Source organism: Juglans microcarpa x Juglans regia, chromosome 8D (genome assembly GCF_004785595.1).
Source record: "Juglans microcarpa x Juglans regia isolate MS1-56 chromosome 8D, Jm3101_v1.0, whole genome shotgun sequence".
Classification (NCBI taxonomy): Eukaryota; Viridiplantae; Streptophyta; class Magnoliopsida; order Fagales; family Juglandaceae; genus Juglans; species Juglans microcarpa x Juglans regia.
In genome coordinates, this window is record NC_054608.1 from 15,812,863 (window position 1) to 15,833,062 (window position 20,200).

The 20,200-nt window shown below is 38.1% G+C and overlaps 2 protein-coding genes across 2 annotated transcripts; both read right to left on the reverse strand.

Moving 5' to 3' along the window:
* Window positions 1-6,607: 6,607 nt before the first annotated feature.
* On the reverse strand, window positions 6,608-7,369 carry LOC121242237 (uncharacterized mitochondrial protein AtMg00810-like). Its single transcript, XM_041140129.1, has one exon. The coding sequence runs from the start codon at window positions 7,367-7,369 to the stop codon at window positions 6,608-6,610; it is 762 nt and encodes a 253-aa protein (XP_040996063.1).
* Window positions 7,370-7,840: 471 nt separating this feature from the next.
* On the reverse strand, window positions 7,841-8,338 carry LOC121242238 (uncharacterized mitochondrial protein AtMg00820-like). Its single transcript, XM_041140130.1, has one exon. The coding sequence runs from the start codon at window positions 8,336-8,338 to the stop codon at window positions 7,841-7,843; it is 498 nt and encodes a 165-aa protein (XP_040996064.1).
* Between the last annotated feature and the right edge of the window lie 11,862 nt (window positions 8,339-20,200).

A 20,200-nucleotide genomic window follows, 5' to 3' on the forward strand; every position in this document is an offset into this window, starting at 1 on the left:
AACAAAAACAGTTTTTCCACTTCCAGTTTTCAAGTTTCTAGATCTAGGGAAATCTATGATCAAAAGCTTTATTCATGCAACAAAATCTCAATGAACATTCCTAAACACATTCTAACAACACTCCATAAAATTTTCGGACCAAGATATATCCATTAGCTTGGTCAAAAATTTCAAAACATATCATACTCTCCTGTTTCACGCCCAGAATGACCTTTCCATACTTAAAAATATGTTTCACTGATCAAATGAACATGGAATGAGACTAATAAGATATCTACAGAAACTAGACTCAAATACAAACAACTTTTATGAAGAATTCATCATGAGAAAATACCTACAAAGGGTCTTAAATGGCCACATAAAACACCAAAAATCTGCCCAAGAAAGCTCTTTCGGGTTTCTCTCTAAGAACAGGGGGAAGAAGTGATAAAATGGAGAGAAGTGTGTCTTGCACAACTTTAGACTCCTGGAGGGGGAAGTTATGGGCTTGAAAGACCCTTGATTGGAGTTGGCTATGTGACCTAAAGTGGAGAGTAATGAGGGCAAAGGACTGCCTGCAGCAGCTATGAGAGATTTAGGTTGATGGAGTGGACTTCTCCTTCACATCAAGGCACTAATGGGTGCAGCCATTGGTAGTGGATGGTCTTCCATGTGGGGGAGGAAACTTCTTCAAGAAACTTTGCCAAGGTGGCCGAATTCGTGGGCCTTAGTGGGCCCCAACCAAGTGGGCTTCAATTTGGGGTTTAAAGGCAGTTTGGTTAGGATTTGAGATGCTATCAAGCCCGAAACCAATTTTTCTTGGCCCAATCAAATTTCTAAGGTTTAAAAGGTTAGATAACGATGTCATAACCATAATTTGATTAATTAATAGTATGTGGAAGTGATTTAATCAAGTGATTAAACACAATACTAGAAATCGGGTTAGAAAGGGTTTGGAGGCCAACTTTAGGGTTTGGGAAACCATTTAGGGTTTCCGTTTCAACCAAATCTTTGGGGTTTCAATTGGATCCAACCATTTAGGGATTTGCTAGGATTGAAACCCTATTTGGTTTGGCACAATTGGTTGATCAGATAAAATAAAACTTTGCTTAGGTGGCATGATCTAACTGCAAGTTTCAATCTTCTAGATTGTTGGTTGATCCTCCTAATAGATCTTGGGATCTATTGTGAGGAACCACCTAGCGCAAAAGGGGACAGACCATTCTTGGAGTTGAGTAGAAGGTAAAAGATGAGAAATACTCCAGTGGTCTACAAAAAGTAGCAGCGAGAGATGCAATGCAGCCAGTCTAACATCTGGGCAAGCAAGCACCTTGGTGGAGATGAGTGTCTCAGGCACTATGAGTGCGAGAATGAAGATCTGAATTGGTTCGTTAAATCGGGCGAAGACAGGAATTACCCACCTAAGGTAAGATAGGATTACTCGCCTAGGAAGAGAAATGATCAAGGACTGACCAACCCATACATGGAAACTTTCAGAGATAACACGGAAGGGCTAGGAAAGGTGACAGTGCCGTATGCACAAGCCCACACTCCATCTGAAGGGTCACATCCGTAGTGGCTTTGCAATGAAAGCTGAAGGCTTTCATTGCAAAGCCACATCGCCTGACTCATCAGTACAACTCAAGCCACACTCAAGGAAAGTCAGAGGACCAAGCCTACGACCCATGGTTGGCAGTCTGTCTCCCTCATTCTTGAGTGCGATAGTGATGGATTAAGGAAAATCCTTACCGCAGATCTGGAGTCAGAGATCCATCAAAATGGACATATGAGAATCTCACTCTATTTAAAGGGTTTAGACGTGGGACAAGATCTCACTTTTGAGACTTTATTCACAAAAGAGCTCATGTAGCCAACTGCTTTGGAAAGCAAGTAGCAAAGAGGCAACGAAAGAACTTCAGACGTAGGAAGGTAGGTTAACTTCTAAGACAGTACCAAGTAATATGGGGTAAATGTTGTGTGTAAGAGGCATTGCATTATCGCTATAACTCCTCACCCATTTCTACAAACATGAATAAATATTTCAATCATTATATTTATATCTATATTTACACACTGATTTCCAATGTTTTGAATATTTGAATATTTTAACAGTTTTAAATACATGACTCTGAAACCCTGTGTGGGAACTCATTATTTCTGTGTGAGGATTTCTATCTTTGTCTAAGGAGTCGGTATTGTGAATCTAATGGGATAGGACAGAGAATTTACTGAACCATTTTGTGAAACATTGCAACGTGCTTCACACGAGAAGGAAAATGTCTCGTGAGGATTGGGGTGGAATGGTGTCGTATTTGGCCACATGTGATAGTCGGGATGTGGGATCCCTGGTGCAACAAGTATGCCTGAGCAAGAAGTTTGTGTGGCGAATATCTGCTTATGTGGCGTATACATGCCTGTGTGAGGAATACATGCCTGTGTGGCAAATACCTGCCTGTATGCTGAATATATATGTGATAAGCATATGTGTGGTGGAAGAATGTTACTAGGCTAAAACAGGTCAAATACCGGTTTTTACAGGTTTTATACTTATAATAGAGATGGAGTATTCCTCATATTATTATTACTAATGTGTTTTATGTATTTTGCATAGAGAAAAGGCAACGACCTAAGAGGGTATTTTTTTTGCCATGCTTATGTATATACATGTTAATTAAAAAGGCGATTCCTCGCCATGTTTAAGCATGCACATAGATGTAAGAGTGAGGGTGATTCCTTGCCATGCATATACGTGTATGTCCCGTATTTTCATCAAAAATTTTCATAGCATCTTGGAGCATTATCTCTCAGCAGCAATCTTGTTATAACTGCCTAACCTACCTATGATTCCATTCTCAAGACCATAGACTTTGATGCAGATTTAGACCTGGCATGATGCCCAAGAAGGAAGAGTCAATCCCACTCGAGTCCTACTTACTGAGACTAGTACCCACCTTAGTACCAGTGCCTACCATAACTATCTTGTTCCTTTCATCAACATGTACAATATTAAGTTTGGTGAGTATTTGTAATCAATTTGCAACCTTATGGCTACTAACCTTATGAATTTTTGGATGATGTAATATTTGGAGGATTTAATGAAGGGTGAGAAGCCCATTTTCTGTAAAATTTAGTATTCTGGTACTTAATGGTTGATGTTGTTACCGCAACACATTCTACGTATAGTTATGTTGTGATTTTATAGTTAAACATCTTCACGTGTACTTTTCTCTGGAAAACTACACTCCTATTTCTATTCCCTCTTAGGTGTTCACCATTGGCCAACATCTTTGGCACCATAGATTCTAGCCCAGATCTTCATGAGGAACAAGGTGCCACAACTTGGTGACGCGTAACTCTGGACAACTCTTAGACATATAGGATAGTACCGGAAAATATGAGTTTATCTAGTATAGTAGGCTGAAAATTTAGTGTTAAGCTTGAACTGTGCTAGGACGTCAAGATGGAATAGCATGTAATATGCTTAGGTTATGTGGCAAGATTTAATGATGGTGCGGCTGAGATTTTTGTGAGCACTTCGAACGCCGATTGGTCATGAGGGAGGATCGCCCGGCAGAGGAATAGAAGAGGAACTAGCTAGACCACAAAACCGGATATCGAACATGTTGGAACCACAACATGAGATGTATTCTCATCAATGCAAGTTTAGTTGCTAGGATCCCCTGAGGAGGAAGGAAGGGGATGTATGTATGAGTGATTTTTGGCTTATTTTTACCCTAAATTCTTCGGAAATGAGGGATCAGTGAGGACAGAAAGGTGAATATCGACTAAAAGAGGACGTTTGAGGTGTGCGGATGCACCGAGGACCAAAAGGTGGTATATGTGAGCTCCTTGCTCCAGTGAGAGGCAGCCTTATGGTGGGATACCTTGAGGCAACACCTTACCATGAAATTGGGAGCTATGGAAGAATTGCACGGGAGAGAGGTTCAAGAAGGAATTTGATGGCTGGTATTTTTCGAAGATTATAAGGAAGTAGAGGTCAAAGGACTTCGCTAAGTTGGTCCAAGGGAACATGACGATAGAGCAGTATGCCGCCAAATTTATAGAGTTGAGAAGGTTTTCCCCTTATCTTATATCTACGAAAACCATGAGAAACGATTTCAGCAAAGGTTGCAAACACATATTAGAACACAAGTAGCCTGGCTGGAGATTACGAATTTTCATAAAACTAGCCCATAAAGAGTCTATAGTTGAACAAGAACAGTGAAACTCATTGGCTATATCCCTGAACCTAAAGAAATGTTTGGTAGCAAGTGAAGGGAGCAGTTTCGGGAGCTCCACAGAAACTAGCCCATTCTAGGTTCACGACAGGGCAGAAGAATGCTAGTGTGTAACGTTTGTCAGGGGACTATCGACAAGCCTAGAATGTGTGCTACATGTGTAAACAAATGAGACATTACCCTTGGGATTGTCCCCAGGCATCACCAGTGCAGCGAGTGATGCCAAGAGGAGAACGTGGAGACCTAAGGCAACCTGTGCAAGCCAGGGTATACACACTTACCCCAAGAGAGCTTAATGAGGACGTCATAAAGGCATCATCAAAAGTATGAGGTCATAACTCACCTTAGTTAACTCCATTGGTAGGAGTACTATACGTGTAATAAGTAGTGTGGTTATCACAAGGAGAGTCAGAGTCTCACAAGCATACGTAAGCGCCTTATTCAACTCAGGAGCTTCCCGGTCATTTGCATTTTCCACGTTGGTTAGTATGGTTGGCCTTTGGACATAGCTGATGAGCTAAGGAGTCAAGGTGGCAATACCGAATGGAGAAACGGTATTTTGTACCAAGTAGTTAAGGGATATTCGATGGAGATAGAGGGAGCTTGATGTCAGGATGCTAGGATTTGATGTTATCACTTGGGAATGGATTGTCGTTCAAGGATGGTAACCTTTCAAGTATTGACCCAATAACTTGAATTAACTCTCACTCATTGTCAGTCTGGAAAATTCATTCTCTCCTTCACCCCATCCACCTCACAAACAACAGAAGAAAAAACTCCCTCAAAGCTTCAACACTCCACCTCCTCGCTCTTACTTATCAACCATCTCCCATGGCTAGATCCACATTCCTTATCTTCAAGCAATTTTAATAAAAGACCAATGTTGGATGTTTCAATCCTCACTTAGCCAAGCAAAAAGCCATACTCTACAAAAATCCTTCTTTTCTACCATCTCCCTCAATCTTGAACCCTCTACAAAATGTATGGAAATTACTGATGATTCTCCCCTGTTACTTGTTGAATTTCCATACACCCACTTCAAAAATAAAAGAAAGGTTAACAAGGGGCCCAAAAAAGGCAACCACACTTCCCTCTTCAAGCCACACCAAAAAATAAAAGCAAAGGCAATTCACTCAATAGGTCTGATCGGTTCAAAATTGCAAGTGCATAGTATCGTAATTTTATAGTAAAGTGATGAGAAGAGTATCGTCCTTAGAGATTGTAACTTATTTTTGACAAATACCGAATTATACTAATTTTGACTTTATTTAGAAAAGTTACTAAGATTTTTGTAATTACAATTTAAAATAAAATCAATTCAAAGAAAATACTCAAAGGAAAATAAAGATGTTGTTCGAAGATCAAATTAATGGGAAAGAAAACTTATAGGAAATCGATTTCAATTTTCACCTAATCCATCACTATGCTTTACTCATCTAACTAATTGAATTTAATTCTCTCTGTTTGTTAGCAAATCTCCAATTCATCCAAATGCCTCTTTCGATAGTCAATTGGAAATATTATTGTTCATCATTTTACACAGGGTTATACAAATTAATAAAACAAGAAAGCATTAAGACCAACAATTTTAATACTACATAGGTTCATACAAGTCGTTCGATCTCTATATTTACCTATGCCAAAATATCCAAGATCTATCATATAATTTCCTCTTTCGATAGCAAATCACAATATCAAAATCATCTAATTAATGACTAGTTAATTAGAACCAATACTTAGAAGAAATCAGACAAACATAGAAGAGAATTACTTCAAATTAGCATAAGAAATTAGGCATAGTTCGAAACTCGATTACATCGTTTTCTTAAAATAAAGAAAATTTAGTTCATGCTAAAAATTAAATTCAACATAATTTTTTTAAGAGAAATGGAAGAAAATGAATACTGAAAAATACTCCTCGTCGCAGTCTGCAGCGTCATTTCCTTCAATTTCCCTCTGATCAGTGTCGTTGGTTCCAGGTTCACTTCCCTTCTCTTTTCTAATTTTTTTTTCTATGCCCGTCATACGGTGATAGGTTGGTAGTAAAGAGAAATGAATTCAAGTCATTTGTAAAAAAGTCTCACAAACCGTGAGTCCATGCATGAGAGCCTTCCAATATATATACCGTATGTACAATGAATTGAAAGCAAAAAATAAGGAAACCAACTAGCCATTTACAAAGGATTTGTGTTGAATTTTTCCATATAAAGCATGAGTAGCTAGTGTGTCATTGACGTGAATCTGCTTGGCTTCAGTCTCGGTTTCCATAGAGGGAGTTGGAGCCATTGGGGTGAAATGAGTCTTAGTTTCCATAGAGAAAATTGTAGTCGTTGGGGTGATTTAAGTATGAGTTTCCATAGAGGGACTTGTAGCCATTAGGTCTTGCTGATCTATGGGATTATCTTCAATATGCCCCCGCAAACTGTGCTGAGGTAGAAGGCTAAGTTTGGAACGTAGAGAATAAAGGGCAGGACGACCAAGAGGTTTGGTAAAAATATCCGCAAGTAGAAGAGAGGCCAGACATGCCGTGTTTCAAGAAGACCAAGAGCAACGTGTTCTCGTACATAGTGGTAGTCAATCTCAATATGTTTGCTACGAGCATAGAAAACAGGATTGACAGTCATATAAAGAGCACTTAAATTATCACAGAAGAGGATGGGTGGTGATGAGAGTTGAACACCAAGATCACTAAGCAAAATGGAGATCCATGTAAGTTCCGCAGCGGTGTGGGCCATAGCACGATACTCAACTTTGGAGCTGGAGCGCGAGACAATGTGTTGTTTCTTAGTGGACCAGGAGATGCAGTTGCTGCCCAAGAACACACAATAGTCAGTTGTAGAGCGACCAGTTTGAGGACAACCAGCCCAATCTATATCAAAAAAGGCATAAAGATCAAGTATAGATTGTGAAGTAAAATGCATACCAAGATCAACTGTACCATGTAAATACCAAAGAATGCATTTTACCATTTTGTAATGAGCAATGGTGGGTGAGTGCATAAATTGTGAGACAATGTTGACACAAAATGCTAAGTCGGGATGAGTGAGAGTAAGATATTGAAGGGCACCAACAATGCAATGACAATGACCAGGGTCAGGGAAGGGAATATCACTAGTGAGACCCTTTGTTTTGGACATCATGGGGGTACCCATGGGCTTGCAATCTTACATTTGGGCACGTTCTAAAATATCTTAAGCATATTTGGCCTGAGATAAGATGAACCCATCAGAGGTGCGAGTGACTTGAATCCCTAAAAAGTAATGAAATGGACCATGGTCTTTCATGGAAAATTGTTGGCCAAGAGTAGTGATGAAAGTGCTGAGATGACTAGGATCGGAGCCAATTAAGAGAATATCATCAACATATAACAAAAGAATTATAGTGTTGTGAAAAGAGTGATAAATAAAAAGAGAGGGGTCAGCAGTGCTACAAGAGAACCCATAAGCAATGAGAAAATTACTAAATTTATCAAACCATGCACGAGGAGCTTGTTTTAAACCATTTAAAGCTTTGTTTAATTTGCAAACATGTGAGGAAAGAGTTGGATGGATAAAACCTAGAGGTTGATCCATAAAAACATCTTCCTGTAGATCACCGTGGAGAAAAGCATTCTTGATGTCAAGCTAGCGAATGTCCCAACGATGAAAAAGAGCTAAGGTAAGAACAATACGAATGGTGCCAGGTTTGATGATAGGAGAGAAAGTCTCTATATAATTGACCTCATCCATTTGATGGAATCCTTTAGCAACAAGCCGAGCTTTGAGTCGATCAAGAGAGCCATCGGCATTGATTTTGGTTTGGAAGACCCATTTGCAGCCAATGACATCCATGGATGGGGTGCGGGGCATGAGGGTCCATGTGTGGTTGTCATGGAGTGCCTGTGTTTCGTCTTGCATAGCCTTGTTCCAACCACGATGGTTGAGATCAGAGAGAATAGTCTTTGGTTCCTGTGGAAGATCAACAAGAGCATGAAGATTAGCATATTTAGGGTTAGGTTTGTGAATACCAACCCTGGAGCATGTAACCATGTGATGGCGAGAAGGAGTCTGAGTGGAGTCAACCACTGGTGATGGCGATGAAGGAGCAAAGGCATTTGTCTCATAGGGAGCATTACTCGACATTTCTTGACCAGGGGTGGTAGGTGCAGTGGATGGTTTGTCATAATCACTGGAGGAATGGGAATATGTACATCAAGATGGCAGACCTGCAAGGTAAAAGAACTAGCAAAACCTAAAGAGTCAGTATTTGAAATAGGATAGCGTCACTCATGGAACACAGACAATATTTGAGTAGTGGAGGAGGGGACATGAAGGTTACCAGGTTGTTTAAAAGGGAAGGTAGATTCATCAAAGACAACATGTCGTGAGATAAAGGTGCGTCCAAAGGGTGGGTGGTAGCACTTGTGACCTTGATGGTGTTCACTATGGCCTAAGAAAATGCAAGGTAGAGTTTGGGGTCAAATTTGTTATCTTTGGTGTCCCAAGTATGAGGATAGCATTTCAAACCAAAAACACGAAGAGAGGTATAGTTGGAAAAATGACCATAGAGGATGGAAAAGGGAGAATCAAGGCCAAGGGCGGTAGAAGGAAGGCAATTAATTAAAAAAACAGCAGTAGTGAAAGCTTCTACCCAAAAACGTTTTGGGACACCACTAAGAAAAATCATAATCATGCCTAATTCCCTAATGGTGCGGTGTCGGCGTTCGACTGAGCCATTTTGTTCAGGGGTATCGGGACAAGAATATTGATGCAAGATTCATTGTTGTTGGAGGTGAGAATTGAATTGATGGTTAGCAAATTCACCGCCGCCATCAGATTGAAAAATTTTGATTTTTTTGATAAATTGACGATCAACGTATTTTTCAAATAAAAGAAAGGCATTAAAAAAATCAGATTTTTTGCGAAGGGGAATAAACCACATATATTTTGAGAAACCATCAACTAAACATGCATAATATTGAAATTTTCCAACAGACAAAATAAGGGCAAGACCCCACAAGTCACAATAGATTTTATCAAATACATTAACATGAGAATGGTCAAAGGACAAAACAGGTAATTTGCTCATTTTTCCTAGTTGGCAGCTTTCACAAATCGAGGTACCAGTATGCTTGCCCACAAGTTGAATAAGAGTTTTGGAGCGAAGAACTTGAAGAGTAGAGGCTTGGGGATGACCCAACCGTTGATGCCACGTTTCTTCAGGTACCGATCGAAATTAGGTGGAGAAATGAGCTTCAACAGGTGGGGAGAAGACATACAAGTTACCTTTCCATCGCCCATTCAAGATTGTGAGGTTGGTCACTTTATCCTTAATAGAAAAACCAATACCATAAAATTCACACAGGTAAGGATAATTAGACGTTAATTGACTAACAAATAGAAGATTTTTAGCAAGATCAGGAACTAATAAAACATCTTTCAATTTAATTTGAGAAGTACCTGATCCAATAATAGTTTCACCAATATGATTGATTTCATGTAATGTGCCATCACTAACAATAACAGTGTCAGTACCAAAATAATGACGAAGGTTTTCAAGCATACTTGAATTACCTGTCATGTGGGCAGTGGCACTTGTGTCAGCAGTCCATTCAATATCAAAGACAAAGTTATTAAGAGTGAGCGCAGCCAAAGCTTGTAGAGCATTATCAGGTTGAAGAGCATGATCAAAACGTTGCCAACATTTAAGTGCCACATGTCCCTTTTTGCCCAAATTTGACAAGTGTCAATTTTTTTGGAATCTCATGTAGGAGCCGAGTTATTTGGATGTGGTGCATGTTGCTGGGCAGAGTTGTGAGGGGCTTTTGAGTTGAAATTCTACTGGGTGAACCAACGTCCCTTGGAGGAGAAGGAACGGTCACCTTGTCACCGAGTATTAAGGCCTATTCTTTGTCCATAAAAAACCATAGAATTGTTAGAGAAAGAATCATTAAGGTGAGATCGAAGCTCATACCGTTGGAGGAGCGGCACCACTTCAGAATATGTCGGCATCGATGGTTTAAGCATGGAGGTGATGAATGGTTCGTACTTCGGTCCAAGGCTATTCAAGAGGGAGAACGCCTTCATTTTATCCTCCATGGGCCGTCCGATGGCTTGTAAATTGTCACATAAAGTCTTGAACTACCGAAGATGATCAGCAAGAGTGGTGGTTGGCTCCTTCCTCGGGTACGAGATTTGCTGGCTATGGTGAAATTCCCTCTCTTGAGATGCTTGGGCATAGGCGGCTTTGAGGGCTTCCCAGACATGGTTAGAGGTTTCAAGACCAACCACTAATCTGAGTGCTTCTTCGGACAGGCTGTAATACCCCGTATTTTTTTAGCGTATTTATTTATTTTATGTGGAAGATTTTTTTTATATAATTAATTTAAATATTATTGTTCTTGTTTTAAAAATTTATCAAATTTTTCTCGTTGGATTTGTTTTATAATTTTTAAGTTGTGAAATTTATTTGGATGTGCTTTGGTGTTATTATTTAATGTTTGTTTTTAAATTTGCGTTTTGCTTTAATGAATAATTTTATTGTTGGACTTTAATTGTTATTGTTTTATTTTATTTTTTTCTTTTTCTTTTTCTTTTCTGTTTTTTTTTTTCTCCCACGCACGGCACTACACGGTGCACGTCTGTCTCTTTTCTTTCTCTAGGGTTTTCTTAGCACCCGTATATTTTTCACACTTACACCCTAGACCTTCGAAACTACCCTGTGCCGTCGCTGCCACCAGCCTCTAGAGTTCACCATCGTGCAGCCCCTCCTAGTTCGACGTCAACTTCCATCTCCATGCATGTAAAACTGACGCCACCGTTAGCGTCCTTCACCTAGGCTCAACGCCTCTCTATGCGCCATCGTGTCCATCTCGGCCTCAGCCGCAGCAGCATGCCGTTATCGTGAGAGCGTCCCGCTCATACAAGGAGGTCAGCAACCGCGGGAAACCATTGCACCACGTGAGACGCTGAGCAAGCGGATCGCACGGCAAGAGACTCGCCCGCGCACGGCCAAAAGCCATCCTGCATCTTCACGGTTTTATCCAACCGTCTCCTGGAAAACCGCAGCCTCCCAAGGAAGTCAAGTCGCCGCTTGCTCCTCCTCAACGCTGCCATGCGTCGCCACCGTGACCCAGCCGTGAACCCGTAGCCTTCGATAGCCATCCCGCAACCTCTATTTTTCACTCCCGAAACAGAGGATGGTTCTCCTCCTACCGTGAGCCATTGCAACCTTTAACCACCGTGAGCTTCTTCATGTTGCGGCTCCAGAAACCACCGGCGAAGTTTTCCGTCACCCCAGGTCCGCCTTTTGCCGCCCCGCCGCACGGTATCTCCCTCTCTGTTTCTTGTCTCTCAAGTTAGTTTACTCTCCCGTAAGCTCTCTCTCACCGTGCATCTCTCTCTCTCTTTCTCGTCCAGTGCATAGCCACCGAGTGCACCACCTCCCGTCGCACGCCGCGCCGTCGCACTTCACCATCTCGGTGAGTCCTTGCTGCCGCTGCATGTTTTTCGTTTATCTTGTTGTTTGTTTATCGTCTGTTTTATGTATAGGGTGCTTATATATATATTTATATATATATATATATATATATGTGTGTGTATGTGTGTGTGTGTGTATTTATAAGTAAAGTTTTAACTTGGGCACTTACTAGTTTTAACCTAATATATATTAGGAAAGTTCACGGTTTGAGTTTCGGCTGAGAAGAAATTTTTGTGTGTTGAGTTTATATTTAATTAGGATTTTGTTTTAAGTTTTAATAAATATTATATTGAATTTTGATAATATTGTTAGTTAAAGTAAGTAAATCTATTTTTCATAAGAGGTGAGTTTTTCATGAATTATTTTAAGAAAAGTTTAGTAATCAATGTATTCTTTTTATTTATAAAATATTGTTGGTATTTTAGATATTTTGAATATTAATTTTTATTGAGTTCTATAAGTATCATAATACTTTTTCGATAAATTTTCTTCTCTAGTACGATTTCGATTAAGTGAATATTGTTGGTCTTAGAAAATGTTGGTATTTTAGGTATTATGAGAATTTTAGGTTTTGAGGTTCTTAAAATAGGTTCTTTTAGCATATTTAAGTTTTAATATCGAAATACGTGGTTGATTGAAAATTTATGGAAGTTACGTGATTATTTTATAGGTGACGATTATATTTGTTCGGTATTTTTGAGGAAAATTCTGAAAAACTAAGAAGTCTAGGTAAGCGGGGTTCCTATGCTAGACTTTGCATTAAAATAAAATGAACTAAGGTCCTTCTTCGAAAATGTGCATGTTTGGTTATGAAAAGAAATCTGAAAACAACCTCAGATATTTGTTCTGCATTACTCATAAGATTCTGTTTAAAAAGAAAGTATTTTCTGTCATGACTGGTGTAGACATGAGCTTATTTCTGATATTCTGTTTCTGAACTTTGTAAAAGAGAGCGAATATGAAATTTTGTGCATAAAGTATGTTTTGTGATCTAATTCTGTTCTATTTTGTACTCTGTTATGATGTGGCATCTAAAAAACCTTTGGCATGACTTTCTGACTCTGATTCTGACTCTGATATGGTGATTCTGATTCTGTTTTGCTCTGATATGTGGCCCTGTCACGGGATATAATAGTGACCTCTAGCCCTGTCACGAGATATAATAGTGACCTCTGGCCCTGTCACGGGAGATAATAGTGACCTCTGGCCCACCACGGGATATAATAGTGGTTTTCTGTTCTGAGTGCAATCGCTTTGGTAACACGGTGATTTATGTTCTGCTTGGCTTTCCGCAGGATGCACAACCCTACCACGGGGGTTAAACATGGTCTCTGTTTTGATATGATGCTCTGATATGATATGATAAGACGAAGATGTTCAGTCATGTTATGCCAAAGGAGTCTTTGAACATGAAAAGTTGGTTTCTGAATATGAAATATTTGAGAAGTCGCTCTGATTTTCTGATAAAAAGTATTTGTTTGAGATTTGCATATTGATACTGAAATGTTTTGTTTCTGCATTCCGAACTCTGTGAAAATGCTCATGTTTACACACTAGTATATGTTCTCTGCTTACTGAGTTGTTGATAACTCACCCCTTATCTCCATTCATTTTTCAGATGATTTTTGAATAGACCAGCTAAGGATCAGGATTATGCAGTATCGATGAGATGATTTTTAAGCATAGTGGATTACTCATAGAAGATTTTTGAGAAGTGGCGGATTTTATTAAGAGACTTTGTAGTATTCTGATGACGTTATATTTTGGAGTCTATAAATTTGTTGATTATCAGGTTATATGAGTTAACTCTCCGGACCCTCGGGGACGGGGCGTTACACAGGGTGCCAATGATCCACCCACGAAGGAGTCGATCTGCCTTGCGCCATTGAAGGTATGACTGGGTTAATTCTTGGGTTGGGTTGGGGGAGTCATCAGAGTGTTTGGATGGTGGGGGGAGTCACCAGTGAGGTGCTCGATCAAGTCTTGGCTCTTAGCCAAGGCTAAAATTTGTTCTCTTGGCAAAGGATAATTTCCTTGGGCGAGTTTGAGAGTAACAAAGTTGCTTACACTCAGTGAGATGGAGGCTATGTTGAATCGAGAGGATGACTCTCTTGCCTCTCACAAGGCTCTAGATACCATAAAGAGAAACAAATTCAAGTTGTTTGTAAAAAAGTCTCACAAACCATGAGTCCATACATGAGAGCCTTCCAATATATATACCGTATGTACAATGAATTGAAAGCGAAAAATAAGGAAACTAACTAGCCGTTTACAAAGGATTTGTGTTGAATTTTTCCATATAAAGCATGTATAGCCGTTGTGTCATTGACGTGAATCTGGTTGGCTTGAGTCTCGATTTCTATAGAGGGAGTTGGAGCCGTTGGGGTGAAATGAGTCTTAGTTTCCGTAGAGGAAATTATAATCATTGGGGTGATTTGAGTCTGAGTTTCCATAGAGGGACTTGTAGCTATTGGGTCTTGCTAATATGTGGGATTATCTTCAATAGGTAGAAGATAGATTTCTTTGTTTTTTCCAAATTTTCAAATTGCCTGGTGGTAGGTAGCGCCATCATGAGTTTTTTTTTCCCCTCTTCAGCATGTTTTAAATTTTTCTTCTTATCCAGACTCCACCTTTTCAGCATCTTTTGCTCTTTTCTTTCTTTCTTTTTTTCTTCAACTTCCAACGTCCATGATTCTTGAATTTGAACATTTCCAAAAATCTCGTTCCCAATTCCGTCGTTCAGCCTCTTCAAATTCTCCGTTATCTGATCTTACGCCCGAAAATCAACTTCAAAATTTGCTTCTTGTATTTCAGAATCTGCTTTTTAACTAGTTCTAATTTCTTCTGCTTTTCAAAAATTCAACTTAATGTTTTATCTCCAAATAGCTCAAATGACCGGCTCTCATATTAGAATAAATATTCATTTAAATGAGAGAGAGTCCCTAGATGATAGACTTCTAAAATTTGGATCTTCTTTTTCTTCAAATCTAAAATAAATTTAAATAATGACAATGAAGCCTAAAATCAACAAAAATAAATAAAATTAAACTAAAGTTTAAAGTTAATAAGTGATAAAATATACTAAATTATGCAAGTTATCTAACACCCCCAAACTTACAACTTTGTTTGTCAAACAAAAAGAAAAGAGAATAAAATAAGAGACCCCTATAGACTATCAACTTAACCCCATAGAGAAGTTTCATCACTCACCAAGCCATGATTTGAATTAGATATCACCACTAATATCTTACTCTTTTAACATCAAAGATAGCAAGAAAATCAATAGAATATTTAGCAATTTATCAAACAAGAGTTAAGTATTTACTTCAACCTAAGGCTAAGACCTTGAGTGTATGTGTGATATAGTCAATTCAACTCCAAATCACCTACAAATTCAAATAAAAGTAGAACAACTGAAACCAGAAGAATTCTCTCCAAACTTAACCCCATAAGTTCAATTTTCAGAAATCCTCTCCACTAATGTAGTCAAACACCAAAACCAGATATCAAAAGATATTTAATCAGATTGTAATGACATGCCACTGGGTGAGGGCTAAGAAAGAAATGGATATGGAAAATTAATGCAAACTGAGAAAATACTTGGTGGAAAGAACAATAAAAGAGATATCCATAGGATTCAAACCGTAACTCTTTCTCGACTATATGCTCATATTGTGATATTATTGTTTTTGTAATCAATGAAGCAGTGCCAACTCACCTTTAGCAAACATTGAAGTGATCTGCACTCCATTTATTAAATTTTTTCTATTTTATATTTCCTGTCATGATGAATAAATCACCTCTAACCGAAAGACAAACCTAGCAAAAATACTTTTTTTTCAGCCTCCCACCTTTTTCGTTCAGCCACCTCAGTTCTTGTAGCCTTTTCAAATTTTTAACCACTTCAACCTTTTTCGATTCTTGCCGTTCACTTTCTTTTCTTTTATTTTCACACTTTGATCAAACAGAGCAAACATAATGTGGATAATTTCCTTTGAACTAACTTTCTCTTTAAATATAAATTTCCACCAAAGTATTTTCTCAAACTGTAAAAGGTAATCATGATTTTTCAGACTTAGAACATGAATGGTTTATGTAGTTAAAAGAACAAATAAAGACTTATGTAACATAAGTCTCAAGGGGGTTGACTATAAAAATACACCATGCAATGATGGTATGATAACTAGGATAGCTGGGAAAACTTTTTGGTTATGACAAAAAAATTGCCTAGATAATTTCTCTAATATTTGATATCAACTAGGATTTCGCCTCAAGGATCCATCAATGGATTCTAGAGCAAAGCAATATTAAACTTTTCTGACCCAGTTAATTCAACTTCTTCTCTTCATAAGCAAAATGGAATAATGAAAAAATGACTATGTGCTCAATTATGTTCAAGGACAAAGATTTAAATTAAAGTACCCACAAAACCTAGCTTGACATAAAAGAAATTTTTGGAAAATTTTCTCAATCTCATCCTTAATCACAAATTTCAGAGTCATAGAGAATTCAATCATACTCAAATACATGCTTAGTAATAGAATCCAACAACTCATGACATCTAGAATCACAAGTAAAATAAAATAAATAGCAATCAAGAAGACCAAATGACTATAGGAGTTTACACCCCCAAACTTAAATTAAACAATGTGCTCATTGTAATTCAAAAGTGAGAAAGATTGAAGAAATGAAAGGAACTTCTTTGGTTTCATGGTGAATCAACTGTAGTTTGTAATTTTCAACTCTTTATTCATGCTAAATAAACTTGCATCAAAATCCAAATTATTAAAAAAATTAAAAAAAAAATTAAAAAGAATAAAAGAAAGTTTTATGGGCTGCCTCCCATAAGCGCTTGTTTTAAAATCTACAGCCAGACTTTTCAATCTTCATCAATTAGGATCTCCAAGAGGAATAAATGCACAGTTCCTCTCCACTTATTCTCCACAATAGTGCTTCAATCTCTGACCGTTAACTCTAAATATATTCCCTGTCTTGTCCTTCAAGTCTATTGCTCCAAAAGAGGAAACTTTGTCAATTGTATAAAGACCTATTGATGGGCACCAAGATAGACCTAGTCTTAAAGATTCTTTGCAAGTTTTAGGTAGGTCAATTACAAGGTCAAGAGCCAAGAAGATCAATGAGGCAATGCAAGGATTGGCACAATCCACTTAGAATGAAGCAAGCATGACTCCAACACTCAAGATGGACTTTAAGGATAAAGATCCAATTTTGACTCATTTGATAAGCTATGGAATAAGGCAACGACAAGACTTAAAGGTTTTGAGCTCTTGAAGGGTTTCAATTTGTTTAATTCATTTAAATGACTTATTTTATTAGTTTAGAATTATTGGGTTTAATTATGAGATGGACTTAAGGGGGGTATATTCAAGGACATGTCGGAAAATTTATTATTTTGTTGAACTAGGGTTTTAAGAAGTACTGTAGCGAACTAGGGTTTCAAAAGTACTATAGTCGAGTTACTATAGCGCCGTACTGTAGCCATGGCACTATTCACTCAGGGGTATTTTTGAAAGTTGGAGCTTTATTTTGGCTAGGGTTTTAACTAGGTTTTGATTTAAATACTCTTTGTTGCCTCATTTTAAGAGTTTATGAAATTTGATGAATTTATTCATTGTGAGTTGAGTTTATGTCCTCTTGTTCTTAATTGAACTTTTAAACTCATCAAAGGTAAATCACAGTCTTTGTGGCGTTCCTCCTTTGTAATCTGGGTTCTTGGGACGGGTTCTTCAACAGGTCTAGATTTTAATATAATCTAGGTTCTTGAAACGAGTTCTCATCGGCTCTAGATTCTCCATCCATTGACTTGATTTTAGCTTTCTTGGGGAGTTTTCAAATTGATTGTAAGTTCTAGGGATTCCATTCTCACGGGTTCATATCATTTGGTATCAGAGCCGAATGATAGGTACCAAGATAGACCTAGTTTTAAAGATTCTTTGCAAGTTCAAGGTGTATCAATTACAAGGTCAAGAGTCAAGAAGATTAAGGAGGCAATGCAAAGATTGGCACAATCCACTTGGGATGAAGCTAGCAAGACTCCAATACTTAAGATGGACTTGAAGGATAAAATTCCAATTTTGACTCATTTGATAAGCTATGGAAGATGGCAACGATAAGGCTTTGGGCTATTGAAGGGTTTCAACTTATTTAATTCATTTAAATGACTTATTTTATTAGTTTAGAATTATTGGGTTTAATTATGAGATGGACTTAAGGGAGGTCTATTCAAGAGCATGTTGGAAAATTTATTATTTTGTTGAACTAGGGTTTAAAAAGTACTATAGCAAACTAGGGTTTCAAAAGTATTGTAGCCGAGTTATTGTAGCGTCGTACTGTAGCCATGACACAATTCACTCAGGGGTATTTTTGAAAGTTGGGGCTTTATTTTGGCTAGGGTTTTAATTAGGTTTTGATTTAAATACTCTTTGTTGCCTCCTTTTAAGAGTTTATGAAATCTGATGAATTTATTCATTGTAAGTTGAGTTTATCTCCTCTTGTTCTTAATTGAACTTTTGAGCTTATCAAAGGTAAATTACAGCATTTGTGGCATTCCTCCTTTGTAATCTGGGTTCTCGAGACGGGTTCTTCAATGAGTCTAGATTTTAATATAATCTAGGTTCTTGAAATGAGTTCTCATCGAGTCTAGATTCTCCATCCATTGACTTGATTTTGGCTTTCTTGGAAAGTTTTCAAATTGATTATGGGTTCAAGGGATTTCATTCCCGCGGGTTCATATCACCTATCCATCTTGATTTCAACTTGCCCGGGAAGAGTTTTAGTCGTGAGTTGAAAAGTAAAACCTATTGTTCTGGAGCAAACTCTCACCTAAGAATCTATTTGCCATGCCACTTCTTCGTCTGTTCTTTGTAGATCTTTGTATTTTCATAAGCATCGTTCCAGAATTCATCCATCTCATTCAATTGAAGAAGTCGCTTTTCCTCTGCTGCTTTCAAATCAAAATTAAACTTGTACTTTGCTGCATCTTTTTTATAGAAAATTCAAAATCCGGCTTTGAAACAATTGGCTCTAGCCTCCCCACTTCATTGTTAAGTGATAAATCTTGCTGCAAAGATCGTTCTAGGTGATCTGCTGGTGCATCTTCTTGAAAGATTTCTTCTACATTTTGCTTAATGACATCTACCCGAAAGCAAGTGCTTGACTCTTCTGGAAATCTCATGGCTTGGTAGATGTTGAACATAACCTCTTCCTCATTCACTCTCGATGTTAATTCACCCTTTGAACATCAATTAAAGCTCTTCCCGTAGCCAAGAATGGTCGGCCAAGAATTAGTGAGACTTCTTCGTCTTTCTTCATATCTAACACCACAAAATCATTAGGAAAAATAAATTTGTCCACCTTTACCAATACGTCTTCTATGATTCCACGTGGATACTTGATGGATCGGTCTGCTAGTTGCAAAGAAATAGTTGTTTGTTTCAGCTCTCCAAGTCCTAATTTCCTGCAAATAGAAAGTGACATAAGATTAATGCTAGTACCAACATAACATAAAACTTTATCAAAAAATGAATTTGTAATAGTGTAAGGCAAAGTGAAACTCCTCGGATCTTTTAATTTTAGAGGTAATTTTTTTTGAAGAATAGCACTGCATTCTTCAGAAAGCTTTACTGTTTCGAATTCCTCTAACCTTCTTTTCTTGGAAATCATGACCTTTAAGAATTTGACATAATTTGGCATTTGTTCCAAGGCATCTGCAAAAGGAATATTTATGTGAATATGAGGATTTTCAGGAAATGAAATTGCTAGAGGCTTGTCAGTCTCTCTTAGTGTATCATCCTCTTCTTCTACTTTATTCTTGTTTTGACCATTGTTTGAAGCTGTAGGGGTGGACTTGGTTTCCTTTGATGGTGACACCTCAATTTCTCTTCCACTCCTAAGTGTGATGGCCTTGTGTTGTTCTTTTGAATTCACTTCTATGTTGTTAGGAAAAGTTCATCTTTGTTGGGCATTGATGGTCATGGCCAGTTGCCGAATTTGCACTTCAAGATTCTTCATAGTCGCTCCCATATTGCTACAATTAAGTCTCATTGTTATACAACCGTGAATCAATTTGTTTAAACCTTGTTTTTGTCTCCTCAACAAAGGAAACCATGGCATCCTCGACTTCTTCTCACTTGGTTGGCCATCAAATCCTGGAGGAGGTTGCAACATATTCTTTGTGTTTCCCTAAGACAAATTCTCATGATTTCGAAACCCTGGATGGTAATAATTTGGCATATGATTACCACGATAGTTGTAGTTCCGATTGTTGATGTATTGAACTTGTTCTTGACTCGCTTCATTGCTCGGAACTTTCATACTTGTAGCTACCACATATACTGCACTTTGTGGTATCCTTTGGGTTATCAAAGCTGAAATCTGATGGGATAGAGAAACAACTTAAGGTGAAAGGGCAGCAAACGACTCCAATTCATAAATCCCGGTAACTTTCTTAGTCATAGTTCTTTTGGTTGGCCATTAATAGTTGTTTGAGGCCATTTCTTCCAAAA